The 19,931-nt window shown below is 42.0% G+C and overlaps 1 protein-coding gene across 1 annotated transcript in view; it reads left to right on the top strand.

The window, feature by feature from the left end:
- Nucleotides 1–19,931, top strand: part of LOC141145599 (cytochrome P450 2C29-like) — a 76,467-nt gene that overhangs the window by 30,945 nt on the left and 25,591 nt on the right. The window contains exons 4-5 of the mRNA XM_073632425.1: nucleotides 6,598–6,738; nucleotides 16,403–16,563. Of these exons, the coding sequence (XP_073488526.1) occupies nucleotides 6,598–6,738; nucleotides 16,403–16,563 (302 nt within the window). The remainder of the gene's footprint in view (nucleotides 1–6,597; nucleotides 6,739–16,402; nucleotides 16,564–19,931) is intronic.

The raw sequence follows: 19,931 nt of genomic DNA, 5'->3' as shown, positions 1-19,931 counted from the left end.
TTTTTATGGGGCACCATTATTGATATGGAGAAATGAAAAGCACCTAGCGGTAAACTAGCTGGAGCTAAGCCAGGACAGTGGAGTGGTTATCCCAGATGAACCAAAGGCAAATCTCTTTCTAGGTTCTGGTGAGTGCCCATTTTAGAAGGTGGTGGTGGCACATGAATTGGTGAAAAGATTCAGCACAAAGCACGCATGAATATTTGAGAACATATATGACAAATGGAAATGGACTTTGGAAATATTATATCTTTATGTTGATACTTGACACTATGTTGGCACGTTGCACTTTACAGTGCTTTGAAAGATTATTGATGTTTAATGAGCGACAGCTTGCACAATTTAATTTGGCACTTTGACACATTTCACTTTATAATAAGGTTGGTGTATAAGGTATATACACCGTGAGGTTAATGTATGGCGTTCACACACCATAGTAGTGGTAACATATCATTAATAAATGTTTGAATCAGCGCACTTACTTCCTTCTTTCAAATAGTATCAAGCTATTTGGACCACCTCTTGTCGAGATGCAATCGCTGCAGGAGGAAAGGCAGAAAGCACAGGTGTATATTTCCATGTATCGTTACGTGTCCATGTCTCGGCTTGCGAACCCCGTGAATATGGTGGATGGCTGCGGCCGGTGTAGAGATTCCAGACTCCCATAGCTTTCCTAGTGGCAGATCGATCAATAGCGCGCCATGTAAAGATGCACAGCTCTCATGCTGCTAAGCAGCTCAATGCCGGGGCCTGACGAAGCTGGTGTTCCCCAGCGAAATGCATTGACGTCATGCCCCTATGTGCCTGACACTGCTCAACGCAGAAAGAGATTTGCCTTTGGTTCATCTTATATTCTCTCAAAACCAATGTAAAGTGCAACGTGCCAACATAGTGCCAAATATCAACATAAATATATAATATTTCCAAAGTCCATTTCCATTTGTCATATATGTTCTCAAATATTCATGCGTGCTTTGTGCTGAATCTTTTCACCAATTCATGTGCCACCACCACCTTCTAAAATGGGCACTCACCAGGACCTAGAAAGAGATTTGCCTTTGGTTCATCTGGGATAACCACTCCACTGTCCTGGCTTAGATCCAGCTAGTTTACCGCTAGGTTCTCTTCATTTCTCCATATCAATAATGGTGCCCCATAAAAATTAAATATCCATCATAGCGCAACATGTATGCATAAAATATTTATTTATCTTAACTAAAAAGTAACTTTTCACAATAGGTAAATTGCAAACTCACACTTTATGGTGCCTCAAAACCGGCACTGAGTCTGTCCAACTGTTTGTTTTTGGGGGTCTGTCACGCCGCTCCGTCTTACTATCCCGGCGTGCGTTCCAAGCCTCGATTTGGTACAGGTCCGTGAACAGGAAGTGACGTCCGTAATTACCCAGAAGCCTCTATGCGTTTCACATGCATACATGCGTCATCAGGAAGCTCCATTGCCCATACATAAACCTAGGTGGTATACTCATACAGTTCTTTAATTCCACGCACTACACGGTTTATGTTAGATGTATGCAACTGTTTGATTGCGTGAGTGGTGTCTAGATGCTATTCTGGTTCAGACATTGTTGTCTATTTTAGATGGTGGAAGGTGGCGGTCAGGAAGTATTTTTTTATACTTTGTCAATAATACATTTTTGTATTTTTTATACTTAGTTGCACTTTGATTTATTTTGGTTACTACGCCCCCGAGACTTATTTATTTGGTACTTTGGACTGTACCCTCTCCTTGGTACCATCTTTCCTTTTTTCTATATGCCAGTCTTTGCCACAGAGCCCCACGTACATTAGGTTAGTAAGTGGATGAGTAACAGGCGGTAACTGTTCAATCTCCTTTCATAAAGCTGCGCTGATATAAAATAGACACAAAAACAGTCCAACAGTGAAAAGAATTCTTCAAACGATGAAGACACCATCCATCACCAGAAATTTTGTAATATTGAGTGTAAACCTCCACCTTATAAAGTGCTTGCTTGCCGACTCCAATTGACCCCCCTATTACAGAGGGTCAAAATGGCTTGTGCTATGGCCATCTTTATACTTTCTTGGGGTTCATCCACGATTAAGTCTCTATAACGTGGCGTTCCTATTCCTATCTCCTGGTTCCCCTGGATGGATAGAGGCCCCGGCAGGGTATATAAGCCAGAAGCGATTTTGACCATCCGTAATAGGGTGGTCAATTGGAGTCGGTAAGCAAGCATTTTATAAGGTGGAGGTTCACACTCAAGATTACAGTGGAACCTCGGTTTGCGAGTAACACGGTTAACGAGCGTTTCGCAAACCGAGCACTGTATTTCTAAAAATCCTAACTAGGCTTGCGAGTGTTGTTTCCCAAAACGAGCAGGATTCAGGCCAAAAGCGGTGTGCAGTACCGCTTTTGGCCTGAGGTGGAGGGCGCCGATACGGAAAGGCCCGAGGACAGTTCGGCTGACCTCGGCAAACCTCGGAAAGGCTCATGAATGGAGTCTTTCCGAGGTTTTTTGAGGTCAGCCGAAGTGGCTTGGGCCATTTCGGCTGTTTTCGAGGCTCTACGGTGCCCCCCCCGTCTCTGGCCGCATGCAGTATTGCATCCCATTGAAGTCAATGCGGAACTAATTATTTTCATTTCCATTGACATCAATGGGAAAACTCGCTTTGATATGCGAGTACTTTGGATTACGAGCATACTCCGGATTATGCTCGTAATCCGAGGTTCCACTGTATAAGCCACAAGCAATTTTAACCTTCTGTAATAAGGTTCCACTGTATAAGCCACAAGCAATTTTAACCTTCTGTAATAGGGGGGTCAATTGGAGTCTGTAAGCAAGCATTTTATAAGGTGAAGGTTCACACTCAAGATTACACATTTCTGGTGATGGATGGTGTCTTCATCAATTGAAGAATTCTTTTTCACTGTTGGACTGTTTTTGTGTCAATTTTATATCAGCGCAGCTTTATGAATGAAGATTGTTTATATACTGTGTGTGTCTCACAGGACAGTTGCTGCTTTTTATGTTTTATATATTTTTGACTAACGCGTTATTTCCACATATTTAGTACTGTTTTCAATACCCATTACACTATTGTTTCTAGCGTTCTTTTATCCTTATCATATGACGTCCTCCCTGATCGCGTCCCGCACGGGGCCACGCAGCAGCGCGATCTGTCACCGGCTTCGTCCACTGGACACAGCCGATGACCGATCACTATACCGGCCTGCTGCCGGTATCCATGTGACCGCTGGAACCAATCACAGCAGGTTACATGACAGTTGTAAACAATGGATGGCTTCCTTTCAAGCCATCCATTGTGTACAATTGTGTTGCTAGCTGTGATTGGTCACAGTGATCATATGGTGCAGACTGGCCCAATCATGGCCCATCTGTGCCATATGATCAGCTGTGGCCAATCACAGCTAATCAAAACAAAACAAACTGAAAGGATCAATTTCATTCATTAAAATGCTTGCATATAGCAATGAAATTCATTGCTAAAGGCAAACATAATGTGTAAAAAAAATAAAATAAATACTGATCACTTCCCCAGAGTAGTAAAATGTTAATATAAAAATTTGTAAAAAAAAGAAAAAATATACATATTTTTTTTTTATTAAAAAATTATTTTATGGATTAATACAATTCAGGAGCTTTACAACATGGAGGAATTAGTAACAACAGTTAATCGATCAAATAGAGAAATTTAGATGTGGTTACCATGGGTTATTTTCAGAAATTCACCAGACTTCGCTCAGGTTACAACTTATGCCACGTACACACGATCTGAATTTCGGCCAGCAAAAGACAGATGAGAGCTTTTTTCGTCGGAAAATGCGACCATGTGTGTATGCTCCATCAGACTTTTGCTGGCCGAATTCCAGCCAGCAAAAGATTGAGAGCATGCTCTCAATTTTTCAGACGGAAAAAGTCTCTATCCGAAAATGCGATCGTCTGTGGCGATTCCGACGCGCAAAATTCCTACGCATACTCGGAAGCATTGAACTTCATTTTCTCTGCTCGTCGTAGCGTTGTACGTCACTGCGTTCTTGGCGGTCGAAAGTTTAGCGAACTTTTGCGTGACCGTGTGTATGCAAGGCAAGCTTGGAATCCCATCGGAAAAGCCGTCATATCTTTTTCCGACGAGAATTCCGATCGTGTGTATCTGCGGCATTAGAGATACAGTCAATTAGATAAGTCTGGACCTTTATTTGAATCTTCATTTATGAATTTACACTAAATCGCTTATTATTAGATTTATCATTTTATTATTTTAACTCAGATCTTTCTTTTTTTCTCTTTTTTTTTTTTACTTCTATATCTTAAATGGTTCATATTAATATACTTTCATATTATTAATAATCATATTAATATACTTTGATTACTAAATGTTAATTTGGCATTAAATTAACATAACAATGTTGTTTATGTTCAATCCAATGTATACATGTTGTAAAACGTTTGCGATTCTATGTGAAATACAAAACCTCATGTATGTTTAATTAAAAAAATTAATAAAAATGTATTGTACGTAAAAAAATAATTATAATTGTTTTTTTCGTACTGTCACCAGTCAATGTCTCTGATCACCGCAACACTCGTTATAGAATAACGCTGTACTGCACTGGTGACAGTGTGCACAAAAAAATATTTTTATTTTTTTTACATTTCTTAATTTTTCCCAAAAAATTATGACAAAAAATGATAACTTCACAAAACTCGCCATGCCTTTTACTATATACCTTGGACTGTCTACATTCCAAAAAGGGGTCATTTTGGTGCGGATTTGTACTGTCCTGGCATTTTTGGGCCTCAGGAAATGAGAGATCGCCAGTACATCAGGATTGATCGATTTTCAGATATATACCATCGTTTGTGGACTCTATAACTTTCCTACAGACTAAATAATATTCACTGATTTGGGTTATTTTCACCAAAGAAATGGAGCAGAATACATTTTGGCCTAAATTTATGAAGAAAGATTATTTTTTTGCAAAACTTTATAACAGAAAGGAAGAGAAAAACATGTTTTTTTCCAGATTTTTGGTCTTTTTTTCATTTATGTAGAAAAAAATTTAAAAAACCCAGTGGTGATTAACCACTTCAGCCCCGGAAGATTTGGCTGCTAAATGACCGGGCAATTTTTTACGATTCGGCACTGCGTCGCTTTAACTGACAATTGCGCGGTCGTGCGACGTTGCACCCAAACAAAATTGACGTCCTTTTTTTCCCACAAATAGAGCTTTCTTTTGGTGGTATTTGATCAACTCTGTGGTTTTTATTTTTTGCGATATAAACAAAAAAAGAGCAACAATTTTGAAAAAAACACAATATTTTGTACTTTTTTCTATAATAAATATCCTCTTTTTAAAAAAAAAAAAAGCACAGTTTTTCCTCAGTTTAGGCCGATATGTATTCTTCAACATATTTTTGGTAAAAAAAATCACAATAAGCGTATATTGATTGGTTTGCACAAAAGTTATAGCATCTACAAAATAGGGGATAGATCTATAGCATTTTCATTATTTATTTATTTTTATTTACTAGTAATGTCGGCGATCTGCAATTATTTTTTTTTATCGTGACTGCGACATTATGGCGGACACATTTTGACACACTTTTGGTACCATTGGCATTTATACAGTGATCAGTGCTATAAAAATGCCCTGATTACTCTAAAAATGTCACTGCCAGTGAAGGGGTTAACACTAGGGGGCGATCAATGGGTTAACTATGTTCCCTGGGAGGTGATTCTAACTGAAGTGGGAGGGGACTAACTACAGGAAGTGATGGATCGTGGTTCCTAGCTAATAGGAACACACGATCTGTCACTCCTCTCAGAACAGAACATGGAAGCGTGTGTCTACACACACTCGTCCCTGTTCTGTGTCTCGTGCTCGCGATCGCTCGTGGCCGGCGGTCATCGCGACCGTCGGCCACGAGCATCGGCACCCCCGCTGTGCAGAGGGCGCGCGCTCGCCTGCTATCCCGTGAGCTGACGTATAGCTACGACGGTTCGTGGGATCATGCCGACCTGCCGCAGTAAAGTGACAGCAGCTGGACAGCAAGCGGTTAAATACCACCAAAAGAAAGCTCTATTTGTGTGGAAAAAAATGATAAAAAATGTCATATAGGTACAGTAGTGTTGTATGACCGCGCAATTGTCATTCAAAGTGTGACAGCACTGAAAGCTGAAAATTGGCCTGGGCAGGAAGGGGGTGAAAGTGCCCGGTATCGAAGTGGTTAAATAGCTCCACTTTTGTAAGATACAATGGGGGGGGATTCAATAAAGCTGCTGCATCAGCAACTAAATATCCATACCGAACGCTTATTCAAGCTTGCAGCCTGACAGGCTCGGGGAGGGGAAGGGAAGGATGGGCATGTGGCCTGGATAGGTTCAAGGCGCGTGGCCTGGTTTTTGTTAATGGGGTTCACACTCATCCTCTCCTCCTTTCCTGCATGCTTGGATTCGAGTCCGGCATGGAATTTGGGGGGATCCTGCGCATTTTTTTTTATTATGTGAAAATTCATAGTGGAATGTGGTTAAACATGATTACGGTCACTGCTGTGCTCTGTAACCCATTGCTGATCCTTATGCACTGCAGATATTGCTGGCCCCCGATGGCGTCCTCTGCGCCGATTCACCATCTCCTCTCTGAGGAATTTCGGGATGGGGAAGAAGACCATGGAATCCCGTGTGCTCGAGGAAGCAACTTATCTCACCCAGGCAGCTTCTGAGACAGAAGGTGGGAGAAAAAAAATTGTATTGATTATTACTGGATATTATTGCCTGAGTGAAAGAATTGGAAATTCCCATGTTCATAAAATGTAGAGGTGGGGCCTGATTGTCTAGAGGTGGCCACACATGAGTGGAACTTTGTTCCAAATTTTTTGGTTCAGGAAAGTTTGTTCAATTTTCTAATTGTTATTTGGATTAAATTAAATAAAACTTTAAACACTGACAAACACATCTGAAGGAGCGGAATGGAATTTTTTTTCTTGAACAAACAAATTTCTAACAGTTGATATGACTTTGTTCAGGAAAGTCCATTCATTCCAAAATAAAAAAAAATTGCACTTTCAAATGACATCCATCAAATCATTGAATGTACTGAGAATTTTCTTACGGATATTTCATCAAAAACCGACTAGTATATGGCCAGCTTAATGCCGCGTACACACGGTCGGAATTTCCGACAACAAATGTTTGAGAGCTGGTTCTCAAATTTTCCGACAACAAAACTTGTTGTCGGAAATTCCGATCGTGTGTACACAAGTCTGATGCACAAAAGTCCACGCATGCTCGGAATCAAGCAGAAGAGCCGCACCGGCTATTGAACTTCATTTTTCTCGGCTCATCGTACGTCTTGTACGTCACCGCGTTCTTGACGTTTGGAATCTCCGAAAACATTTGTGTGACTGTGTGTATGCAAGACAAGTTTGAGCCAACATCCGTCGGAAAAAAATGCAGGATTTTGTTGTTGGAAAGCCCGATCGTGTGTACGGGGCATAAGACTCACAGCTCACTAGTTCTATGGTTGAACTAGATGAACTTTGTACAGTATCTCACAAAAGTGAGTACACCCCTCACATTTTTGTAAATATTTTATCATATCTTTTCATGTGACAACACTGAAGAAATGACACTTGTCTACAATGTAAAGTAGTGAGTGTACAGCTTGTATAACAGTGTAAATTTGCTGTCCCCTCAAAATAACTCAACACACAGCCATTAATGTCTAAACCGCTGGCAACAAAAGTGAGTACACCCCTAAGAGAAAATGTCCATATTGGGCCCAATTAGCCATTTTCCCTCCCCGGTGTCATGTGACTCGTTAGTGTTACAAGGTCTCAGGTGTGAATGGGGAGCAGGTGTGTTAAATTTGGGGTTATCTCTCTCAGTCTCTCATACTGGTCACTGGAAGTTCAGCATGGCACCTCATTTACATTGTAGCAAAGTGTCATTTCTTCAGTGTTGTCACATGAAAAGATAGAATAAAATATTTACAAAAATGTGAGGGGTGTATGGGCGTCCGCAAATAGGGGCAAGGCAGGGCAATTGCCTCCCCCCCCCCCCCCCCGGAATCATCAGAGGTTGTTGGCTTGCAGACTGTGTGTTGAAATGTCCGCCGCAGCCGCAATCGCGGCCGCTGTGGACTTTTTTCCTACGTCTGTTTCTCTGCTGGCTGCTCTGAGCTCTCTCTGATCACCCCCCACGCTGCGGCAGCAATGGTCTGGTCTGTGTTTTCCTCCTCGCTCCTCCCACCACTGCTGCGCTGCCGAGCCAGACCTGTTACTATTCTCCACCCCAGTGGCGCAGCTGCTACCGCACACTGTGTCTTCCGGACCTGGTGTACCTAAGGCTGAACCAGCCGCCCTCCCTGCCAGTGTCCTCCGAGGTGAGCTTGTGATAAGGGGGTGTGGGTTGGCATGGTGTTCGCTGCCCTCAGCTGGTGTGCTGTGAGAAGAGGGTAGGGTGTTTGTTTCTGCCTCCCTGACCTGTTCTGATAAGGAGGAAGGCTGCTGTGTCCACCACCACCCACTAATGTACTAACTCACTGCTTTTAGTTTGCTGTTCCATATTTTGCTTGTTGTTTTTCCAATGCAGCTTTGAAAATGCCTGCTGGATTCCTGTGCAACTCCATACGGTGCAATTTTCAGCTCATTCATTTAACTGGAATGAAATCACATTGGATCGCACAAAAATTTAATGCACGCACTACTTTTTCAAAAGCGTACTGCACCAAATTGCATGGTACTATGGTACCATGAGATCTGGGGCAGGCAAAATCACTGCAATTGTGATCTGTGTTTGAGGTGTCCTTAGAAATATATATATATATATATATATATATATACACACCTGCAGGAGATCACATACCCAGTGCGTTTTGAACGCAGTGTGGGAAACGCACACGGAACATGGATTTTTCCTGTACCACCTTCTGGTATAAATGAGCCATATATTTTATTTGTCCTTTGTTAACACCAAATGCAGATTCTACATGTGTTTTCATTTTTATAACTCACTTGTAGCTCCTTGATCATGTGTGTATGAATAATTTGGTGCATTCAATAGTGTAAACATAAAAACAGTTTAGAATTTGCTGATCAGACAATGGCAGCTTGATCCCTCTATTAAGCTTTTGCATCAGGTTTCTCAAACCTTTGCCTGCCTGCCTGAACTTTATGTGATAATGAGTACGCCCCTCCCCTTCATGACATTGTCGAAAAGGGAACGAGCATGGGTGTCCATAAAATTATGCCCCCCCCGAAAAAAGTTCTGCGGACGCCCATGGAGGGGTGTACTGACTTTTGTGAGATACAGTAATCATGTAACTGTCTGGAAATTACTACACTGGCTGGTAGGACACCTGAAGGTCAAGCTGATGAAGTACGAACATATGAAAATTCTCAGTACATTTGATCACTTAATGAATGATGCTTCAAAATTTTGTTTGCTTATGACATTTGATTATGGAATGAATGTACTGTCCCTGAATGAAAACTTAAGTACACACACTATTGAATGTAGCAATAACTCACGGTGGAGCTGCTGATTTAAAGTGGGCTGTTACCGTCACCTTTTCACCTGTAGTTTCACCAACATCAGACTTAGAGTCCACGTTGAGCTTATTATCTAACAATGTAGGCACCAGTCACTTTAGTATTTTCCCAATGCTTTAATGGGAGATAACTGGAAGAAGTAGCAGGAAAGGGGTAGAAGAAGAGTTGCAGGGAAGTTCAAATACCTTTTCTTGGTGTAGCACTAAGGAATTGAAATCTCAGGGATGAATGTATCTTCAGTTCAGGATTAAATCTTTGCCCGCCAGGATAGATCTCTCTCACTGACCTAGCAGCCAGAACGTAGCACGAACAAAAAGTCTCTGCCACAGACTTGAATAGAACAAAACTGTACGATCCTCTGCCGTAGGATGTAGTAGTTTTCGATGAACAGCAACACAGTACTAGAACCTTTAAGCCGACCCGGCAGTACTATGTGGTAGGTTAACTTAAGATGTGTCCTCCAATTGAGTCACCAGACCCCTCTCCAGACCAGCGCTCTGCATGATCCTTCCATGATGGGTCCTCCCCTGGAGTCTTCTCAATTGTCCAGCTTCTTCCCGTAGGACAGACGGCACAGGACCATCTCCGCAGCAGTTGTAGTAGGCCCCAGACAGACTTCTGGGCCCACCCACACGCTGCAGCAACGCAGTCCTCCGGCCCGGAGGACCACAAGGTAGGACTCCTAGCACATACCTGTTGGCCAGAAGGGCCAGCAGGTGGAAAGAAAGAGACCAAGAAATATGGCGTCTGTCCCTTAAATACCCATTTCCCAGAATGCACAGCAGGGGACAAGCTCTGCCAAGTTACTTCTGAGAAAGAAGAGCACTCAATACACATCAGTCTGTTGCTTTCCAGCTCCGGTCTGTAGTGACACCGACAGGCGACGGAGTGGAACTGCACGCAACACAACCAAGGCTGGAACAGAAGCTAATTTAGCCATAGATTAAATCTGAACTATGTACAGAACAGATCACCCACTAAATTTACATATAACGGTAGATTAAAAATCTACCAGCACTACATGAATATTGTTCACTTGAGAAAAATTTTCCATTCTGCTTTTTTGAGTTTTCTCATCACTGTGGTTGAAACAAACATCGATTTGACCTCATTTACAGTTAGAAAATTGAATGAACATTCTTAAAACCAAAAATTTCAAACAAAATTCTACTAATGTATGGCCAGCCTAAGTAAGAGTAGCATGCAACTGCACCAGGGCTTCTTGAATTGGCCATCTTTTGTCTGTATCAAAGGCCTTAGCAAAATCTGGATAAACTACATCCACTGGACTTCCACCATAAAAATTCTCACTTACTTCCTCGTAGAATGATAACAGGTTGGTCTGACAAAAATGGTCCTTCAAAAATCCATGCTGGTTGTCACCATTTGCCCAACCAGTAGCTAAAATAAGATAAAAAAAACCCAAAGTAAGGGTTAACGCTGCGCTAAAACAGTGTAAAATGATATGTGAAGTGTAAAAGCTGCCAGCACTAAAAGTCCAATACTAAACTCCAAAACACCAAACAATAAAAAATATGTGCAGCGCTAAAACTAAATGAATTAATAAAATGTGCTAAAAATCATACAAAAGTGATTAATCCACCACACAATGTATTAAGAGAAACACAACAGGTCTCCTATAGAAGATAGAGACAAATGTCACAACATATGTCATATGTGAAAAAAAATTAATATAAGGCATAAAAAAATGTGATCCCAAAAATTATACCAAAAAAAAGTCCATAAAGTGAAGTGGGTGGATGATCAAAATAAATTCTGAAGAGATGTGACACAGGTGAATCCAGCATCCAAAGTGACTTGCACCCAAGTGAGGTATGAGGCTCCTTACCAGCTCAAGATGACCACCATAACAGTGGTCCCACCAGGCATTTGGGAAATTAACAGGTCACCCACAAACCTATGCCGATCTTTCCAGTATGTAGAATTATATGTGGTTGATTGTTGAGCACCAGACTGAACCTTGGTGATGTCTCCTGCCGGGGAATGATGCGGAGTCCGGGCTGCGGCTCCCACTCCCAGTCACTTTGGATTCTGGATTCACCTGTGTCACATCTCTTCAGAATTTATTTTGATCATCCACCCACTTCACTTTATGGACTTTTTTTTGGTATAATTTTTGGGATCACATTTTTTTATGCCTTATATTAATTTTTTTTCACATATGACATATGTTGTGACATTTGTCTCTATCTTCTATAGGAGACCTGTTGTGTTTCTCTTAATACATTGTGTGGTGGATTAATCACTTTTGTATGATTTTTAGCACATTTTATTAATTCATTTAGTTTTAGCGCTGCACATATTTTTTATTGTTCAGTAGCTAAAATCGCCCACAATAATAGCATCATCCTGCTTCCCAGCCATTTCAATCTGTGAAAGGAACTGAGACTGTGACAGACCCAGGCAGGACAGTGGGTTTTGCAGAGGACTAGGGGCAAGCCTCCTACCTACTGATTATGGCCCATGGAGAGAGAGCAGATCATTCTCTAATGATGGACCACCACTTAATGGTCGCTGAGAGCAAGGCTTGGATTACTGCTCTGAATAAGGACAATAAAGCTTCCCTTCTGGAGTGGATGTAAAGGTGTAATATTATTCTTGTACAGGGTAATGGTCAAAGGAAATATAGTGGCCCTCCTGCAGACTGGGTTGGAGAGGCTCCTTCACTTGGGACAGAAATATTTATCAACCATAATCCTCAAGGGATCTATGAATATAAATTAATTCCACTGTATCAAACTGCTGGGACATTGTATGTTCTCCAATGACTTGTGTAGTGGACAGAATACAACAAGTTTGTGTCTTTCCCATTGTTAATTTGATCGCCTATTGTTTCTGAACATCTGCTAGTATTGTGTCCCATCCACCTTGTTAGCAAACTATTGTGGAATGTTATATGTTTATGTTGATTAGCTTACGGGTCAATTAAATCACTTTCACCTATTAGTTGCTAGATGTGGATTAGCATATAGTATAGGCTGTTCCTTAAGTATGCTAATTATATTCCTGTATACAGTTTACTTTGCATATGATAATGTGATGAGGCTCACCTGATCTGGTGTACTATAAATTCTGTGTGAGTTTTCAATAAACAATTCCAGTTTGCATCTACAAGCTAATTTCGGCTAGTCTTGTATGCTCAGTTATAATATCTGGTTCCTGGTTGCAGACTGGAGGAAGCTGTATACTGAAGGAAGCACCAAAGCTGGGTGCTGGACGCCTCCATCACATTTTATTTTAAGGGCCCACAAGAAATATACGATTTGCTGCATTCTTATGGAGCTGCCGCCATAATGGCTGCTCCATCACAGTTCTCGTTAGTGATATAATCTTTCACACTCACTTTCAGATCACTCTTCACACACATACATATCTCTCCACCTCTTCTGTCCCTCCAAAATACCCCTCAATATTTGCAGCCCAGTTGTAGGAGCTGTCCAACCAGGTTCCAATATTCCCACAAAGTCAAAGTGCTCTTCCAATAACAGAAGTTCTAGTTCATCTATTTTCTTTGTCAGGCTTCTTGCATATGTGAGCATACCCTTTAATTTTGTATTAATATTTATTATTCTCTTATTACTTATCATTCTTTTTGTATTGGACTTAGGTGATGCAATTTCTCTGCTGTTGTTTGAGCCCTGCTCACCCCACTATTCCACCCCGCTATATCCTTTACCCATAGGCCCTTGCTCTCCTCCCCCTTTAGATGCGGTCTGTTGCTACATTACAGCCCGTAACTAACTGAAAAGTCAGCCCAGTTCTCCAAGAAGTAAAAACCCTCCTTCTTACACCAGTTTCTAAGCCATTTCTTCTATTTTGTTTAAAGAATTATGCCGCGTACACACGACCGGGCTTTTTTGTCGGACTGAACGCCGAAGGATTTTTCAACGGAGTTCCAACTAAACGGACGTGCCTACACACGTTCACACCAAAGTCTGATCGTTTTAAACATGATGACGTACGACCGGACTAGAAAAGGAAGTTCAATAGCCAGTAGCCAATAGCTGCCCTTGCGTCTTTTTTGGTCCGTCGGACTAGCATACAGACAAACGGTTTGTTCGATAGGAATTGAGTCCGTCGGAAAGATTTGAAACCTGTTCTATTTCTAAGGTCCATCAGATTTTTCGACAGAAAAGGTCCAATGAAGCCCCCACACAATCGAATTGTCCGACGGATTCCTTCCGTCGGACCTTTGATGCCGAAAAGTCCGGTCGTGTGTACACGGCATAAGACTTTATTCGTTTTCAAACAAATAAATAAAGGACATGAATCAAGGAAGAGAGCCTCAATGAGGTGCTGCCAGAAAAACAAAGGTGAAGTACAGTAATCAGTGTATGAAAGCGGTCCAAAGTAGCCCGAGGACCTGCATATAAATGAGTCAACAAAGAGAGGCAACTATAGGCAAATAGTACATTTAACAATATATGCAAACCAAAATATTCTAAAAGAAACAGAGACAGAAATCATATTATATCCATCAAGTCTGCTTCATCATGGGAGGTCACGAACCAAATAGGATAATAGATGTTGGCAGTAGGTGTGTCTCAGAGGTCTCAGCAAGGATCTCGGTAAATAGGCATCAGCCACAGTGGTATTATACATGATGATGGTGTTTATGGAACAAGCCAAGAGTTACAAGGGGAGAATCAAAAGGAAAATGCTACTTTGAGACAGAGAGACGATAAACCCTCAACACCCCCTGGAGAACAGTGGACCACAAATGATATAAGCACTCGTCCTCAAAAGGCTAATGAGGAGAAAGGGAAAGAAAAGAAAAAGGAGAAGGAAGGACAGAAAAAGTTTGGAGAAGAGCAAGAAAGCGGTCATATGCGAATAGGGAGAACCACGACCACAGCCTCTCAGCCACTTCTTTAACTCCCTAAACTCTGTTGCCTCTCTGGCGTGGCTCGTGGCACAGCGAGTATTTCTGAAAATACTACTTTGGTGGTCCTTTTGCTTAATTTGTTACCGAAGTCTCTGAAAATGTTTCTTTTAGGATGCTCTATCTTCCTCTGGTTTTGTCATTTGTACCAAGTCGTGCCATGACAGGTGGGTCTTCCCCAGCCTCACACAACAATCTGTCAACTCGGTCTGCAACATGTTGAACCCAAGCACCTTGTAAATACCAAACTGTTCAACAATGGGGGTCTTTGTGACAGACTACCTTGTCTACCTTTCTAATAACTGATTCACCTACCACCAGAATCTGTCTGTCTTTGCCTACATACCTGTCCCCATCCTTACTGGAGCAGTCATTCCTCTAGTTGCTACAGTAGGTACTCCAGCAATGCTCCTCCTGAAGTGATATCCCCGATATCCTCCAACTTGGAATACAATATTTATTGGGATGTGTCCAGTCAGGGCTCTGACAGCATTGTTCACTGCTGGTGGGCTCTGATGAAAGGGGCATGCTGACCCAAGAAACATGTCGGTCTGATTGTATTGCATGAGAGATCAAGGACACGCCGCTACAGGTGATATATACTTAGCCTGATGGACTTCTCACACAGGGGTCACCTCCATATACAAGGAATCTATGAAGCTTTGGCTGCAAACCACGGCAAGTCCTGCACCATTAATTGTACAAATTCCAAGTGATATGACAGTTAGGACACAAACGGGCTGCTACAGTTGACGCGTTTCACACAGGCATTGTGCTTACTCATAACCATTTACAGTCTCTCACTTTCCCAACTGAGGTCCCATCTCAGGACACTCATAAAGATGAATGATCGCATCACAAGATGTTGGCATTTACTCCTTTCCCATGGAATCTACACATACCCCCAGACACTAAATCCTATGCTCCTATATCGTCACTGGCCTACGTAACCTTGCTGATGGCTGACGTACCACTGTGCACAGTTGACCTTCACAGCTCCAGGGCAGAAAAACTGTAAAAATTAAGCCATGCAGTACAGCAGATAACTGATGGTACCTGCAAACAAATGGTCCTTTTTTTTTTTTTTTTGCATTGGTACATGTCTTCTATGAAGGTGGCCAGCTACCCATGCCCTTTTTTTAACAAAAGCTAACAAACTGGCCTTGAAAAAGGGCACAAATAAAAAATTGACTTCAGTGGGGTTCAGCACTGTTCGGGTTTAGCAGATTGTTTCATGAGTTCGCCGAAACCTCTACAAATCGAACTTTGCCTGGATCACTCATCACTAGAAATGATTCAGGAGCATTGCCAGCATCTGATCCTCCCTCTAGAAGTGTAACACACTACAATAGCTAATTCTGAAGACACAAATTCTTCAACCTAGTGGAAGTTTTTAACACGTTTTTGTTGCTTATTACTCCATTTTTTTTTTCACTCTCATAGGCTCAAAGCTTAGCTTCGGCCTTCCCTCCAGTCTTGCACAGTTCTATCGGTTCCTCTCCTGTACTGAAATGGCTTTCTCTGATTTCACTGCACACTGTGAGCTTCTCACAATGTGCATTAGCAACTGCAGCAAGTCAGATAGATCCCACCTCATTTCCTGGCAGCAGGACATCCAGCTTCATCTAGGCTTTTCCTCTCCAGCCTGTCCACCGCTTTCGTTCTTTGGATTTCAGTTGTTTCAATCTTGGAGGCTCGGCATCACATGTGGGCATTGCCTATGCATGTACAATGGCCACCAGCCATGATCTGCCTGCATTGCATAGAGAAACCCAGAAACCCTGCTTGGCATCACTGGGTCTAAAACAAGCTATATGTAGAAAACAGAAAGGTTTTCTTTAAAAAAAAAATTTGTTAGCACGTCAATCCAGAAGTAAAGAAATTGTAAACAATCTTTATTTTAGCTGTAAAAGTTACTGTTTTTTTTTTTCTTATTGTAGGAAAACTATTCAATCCGCTATTGATCCTGGCCAGCGCTGTTGGGAATATTATGAGTTCGGTGTTGTTTGGAGAACATTTTAACTACAAAGACCAGAAGTTACATGATCTGATGTCTTACTCCTCCCGACACATTAGGAATATTATGTCCCCATTGCACATGGTAAGTTGTCATCAATCAATGGTGGGTTTGCCTTATAAAAAAGCAAATTGTAAGTAAAATAGTAGATGGTGCGGGATGATTAGCTCAAAGTAGCGCTTCCAAAGACTTGCCGATTTCTCTTTCTAGGGCTTTTCTTACCGACCGGCCACTGTATATATACGTCATTACTTTAAAGATGGATATCTCGGTAACGGCAGCAGCTGCTGCCACAACCGAGGTATCCATCTTTATGGCCGGCGGTTCTGTACACGATAATGGTGGTCTCTGCGGCAGGTGTGCCGCGAGATCACCGTTATCGGCGGCGGGAGAGGTGCCACCCCCCCCTCCCGCCGCTCTCCCGCGCCCTCCGCCGCTTACCGGAGCCGTCGGTAGAGGCGGAGGTGATCGGGTCCTTTCCCTTCCTCAGTATGGAGACGAGTGAGGCTAAGATGGCGCCCACTCGTCTCCATACCATAGGACGGCCGGAGCGACGTCATGACGTTAGCTCCGCCCACTTCTCTTAAAGGCACATTTTTTTTTTGTGTCATTTTTTTTTAATGCAAAAAAAAAAAAAAAAAAAGTAGTTTAAAGTCTAAATATGAGATCTGAGGTCTTTTTGACCCCAGATCTCATATTTAAGAGGACCTGTCATGCTTTTTTCTATTACAAGGGATGTTTACATTCCTTGTAATAGGAATAAAAGTGATCCAATTTGTTTTTTTTTTTAAACAGTGAAAAAATAAATAATAAAAAAAAATTTTAAAGCGCCCTGTTCCGACGAGCTCGCGCGCAGAAGCGAACGCATACGTTAGTAGCGCCCGCATATGAAAATGGTGGTCAAACCACACATGTGAGGTATTGCCGCGACCGGTAGAGCGAGAGCAATAATTCTAGCCCTAGACCTCCTCTGTAACGCAAAACATGCAACCTGTAGAATTTTTTTAAACGTCGCCTATTAGGATTTTTAAGGGTAAAAGTTTGACGCCATTCCACGAGCGGGGCGCAATTTTGAAGCGTGACATGTTGGGTATCAATTTACTTGGCGTAACATTATATTTCACAATATAAAAAAAAATTGGGCTAACTTTACTGTTGTCATATTTTTTTATTCAAAAAAGTGAGTTTTTTCCAAAAAAAGTGCGCTTATAAGACCGCTGCGCAAATACGGTGCAAAAAAAAGTATTGTAATGACCGCCATTTTATTCTCTAGGGTGTTAGAAAAAAAACAATATATAATGTTTGGGGGTTCTAAGTAATTTTCTAGCAAAAAAAAACTGTTTTAAACATGTAAACACCTAAAATCCAAAACGAGGCTGGTCTTTAAGTGGTTAAAAAGTATCACAAATCATATGAGATCTACCCTCACAAAGGTTTTTTTAGCAGCTCTCTTTCTCTTTTTTGTAATCTCATGGGCGTATGCATTCTTAAAGCTTGACATGTTTGGCATCTATTGACTGTCCTCAATTATATATATATACACACACTTGTTTGGGGGTTGAAAATTATTTCCATCAAAAAATGTAAATTTTAATATATGTGTGAAAAATAAGAAAAATTGCCCCAACAGACAAGTGGTTAAGGTTTTGAGGCACACTGACAACCAGTGGGAGGGGGCATGGATGCCGATCACAGACATTGACCACCCATTAAAGGGGACACAAACAATGACCACTAATATATGGGGGCACGGACATTTATCACTAATGTAAGGGGGCAAAAACACTGACCGCCAATGTTAAAGAAACACAGACGCTAACCACAGACTCTGGGTATGTTTTCCTTCCATTAACAACCACCAATGCCAGGCATTTTTTCCTGCCACTGACTACTGGAACTGGCTTTTTTCCTCCCCCTGACGACCAACATTGGGTATTTTTTCCTACCTCCGACCCCTAATGGCAGACATTTTTCCTTTCCCTTAGCAGGCTTTTTTTTCTCCTGCTAATCATTGGTGCTTTTCATTTTTCTCCTGTTGACAACTATCAGCCTTCTTTTTCTCCTGCTGACAGGAATATAACCAGACACTATGACAGACAATATATTGCCAAAAGTATTGGGATGCCTGCCTTTACACGCACATAAACTTTAATGGCATCCCAGTCTTAGTCCGTAGGGTTCAATATTGCGTTGGCCCACCCGTTGCAGCTATAACAGCTTCACCTCTTCTGGGAAGGCGGTCCACAAGGTTTAGGAGTGTGTCTATGGGAATGTTTGACCATTCTTCCAGAAGCCTGGCTTGCAGTCTCCGCTCTAAATCATCCCAAAGGTGTTCTGTCGGGTTGAGTTCAGGACTCTGTGCAGGCCACTCAAGTTCCTCCACCCCAAACTCGCTCATCCATGTCTTTATGGACCTTGCTTTGTACACTGGTGGGCAGTCATGTTGGAACAGGAAGGGGCCGTCCCCAAACTGTTCCCACAAAGTTGGGAGCATGAAATTGCCCAAAATGTCTCGGTATGCTGATGCCTTAAGAGTTCCCTTCACTGGAACTAAGGGGCCAAGCTCAACCCCTGAAAAACAACCTCACACCATAATCCCCCCTCCACCAAATGATTTGGAGGGGTGGCCCAATACTTTTGGCAATATATTGTGGATGAGCGAGTTTGAGGTGGAGGAACTTGACTGGTCTACACAGAGTCCTGACCTCAACCCAATAGAACACCTTTGGGATGAATTAGAGCAGGGACTGCAAGCCAGGCCTTCTCATCCAACATCGGTGCCTGACCAAATGTGCTTCTGGAAGAACGGTCAAACATTCTCATAGACACACTCCTAAACCTTGTGGATAGCCTTCCCAGAAGAGTTGAAGCTGTTATAGGTGCAAAGGGTGGGCCAATTCAATATTGAACCTTACGGGCTAAGACTGGGATGGCAATAAAGTTCATGTGCGTGTAAAGGCAGGTGTCCCAACACTTTTGAAAATATAATATATATGGCTGACCACTGTACTCTATACATTGTGTTGTACACAATAAAGTATTTACTGCTGTCTATTGCATACTCCTGACCAAAGTGTTTCTTGTCTCAACAGTTGCTGGTTGCTAAGTAGTTTCCAACTATTTTAATGAAAGTCCATCCTGCTTGTAGGACACTGACTTTAAAGAGAAGCTAAACTTACCATTCCTACCTTTTGGGCACATAGAAAACTCTGTTCAGGAGTGTATGGGAGTTTGTCTTCGAAGAACTGGTCCTGGGCTACGTTTGATTACCTCAGTAAAGGAGTTGTACATCTACTTTGCCTGGTGTGAAGTCTCTTAAAGGGGTGCATGCATGGCATATCAAAAAAAAGCGGGCTTACATGAGAGGACCTGAGAGTTAGAGAAGATACAGTACATTTAAGTCCAGCATGTAGTATGCTGTCTAGCATAGGCTATATTGCTGTGCTAGGGGC

Source organism: Aquarana catesbeiana, linkage group LG05, assembly GCF_042186555.1.
Source record: "Aquarana catesbeiana isolate 2022-GZ linkage group LG05, ASM4218655v1, whole genome shotgun sequence".
Taxonomy (NCBI): Eukaryota; Metazoa; Chordata; class Amphibia; order Anura; family Ranidae; genus Aquarana; species Aquarana catesbeiana.
Note: the sequence above shows the minus strand (reverse complement) of the source record. Positions and strands in the feature narration are given on the sequence as shown.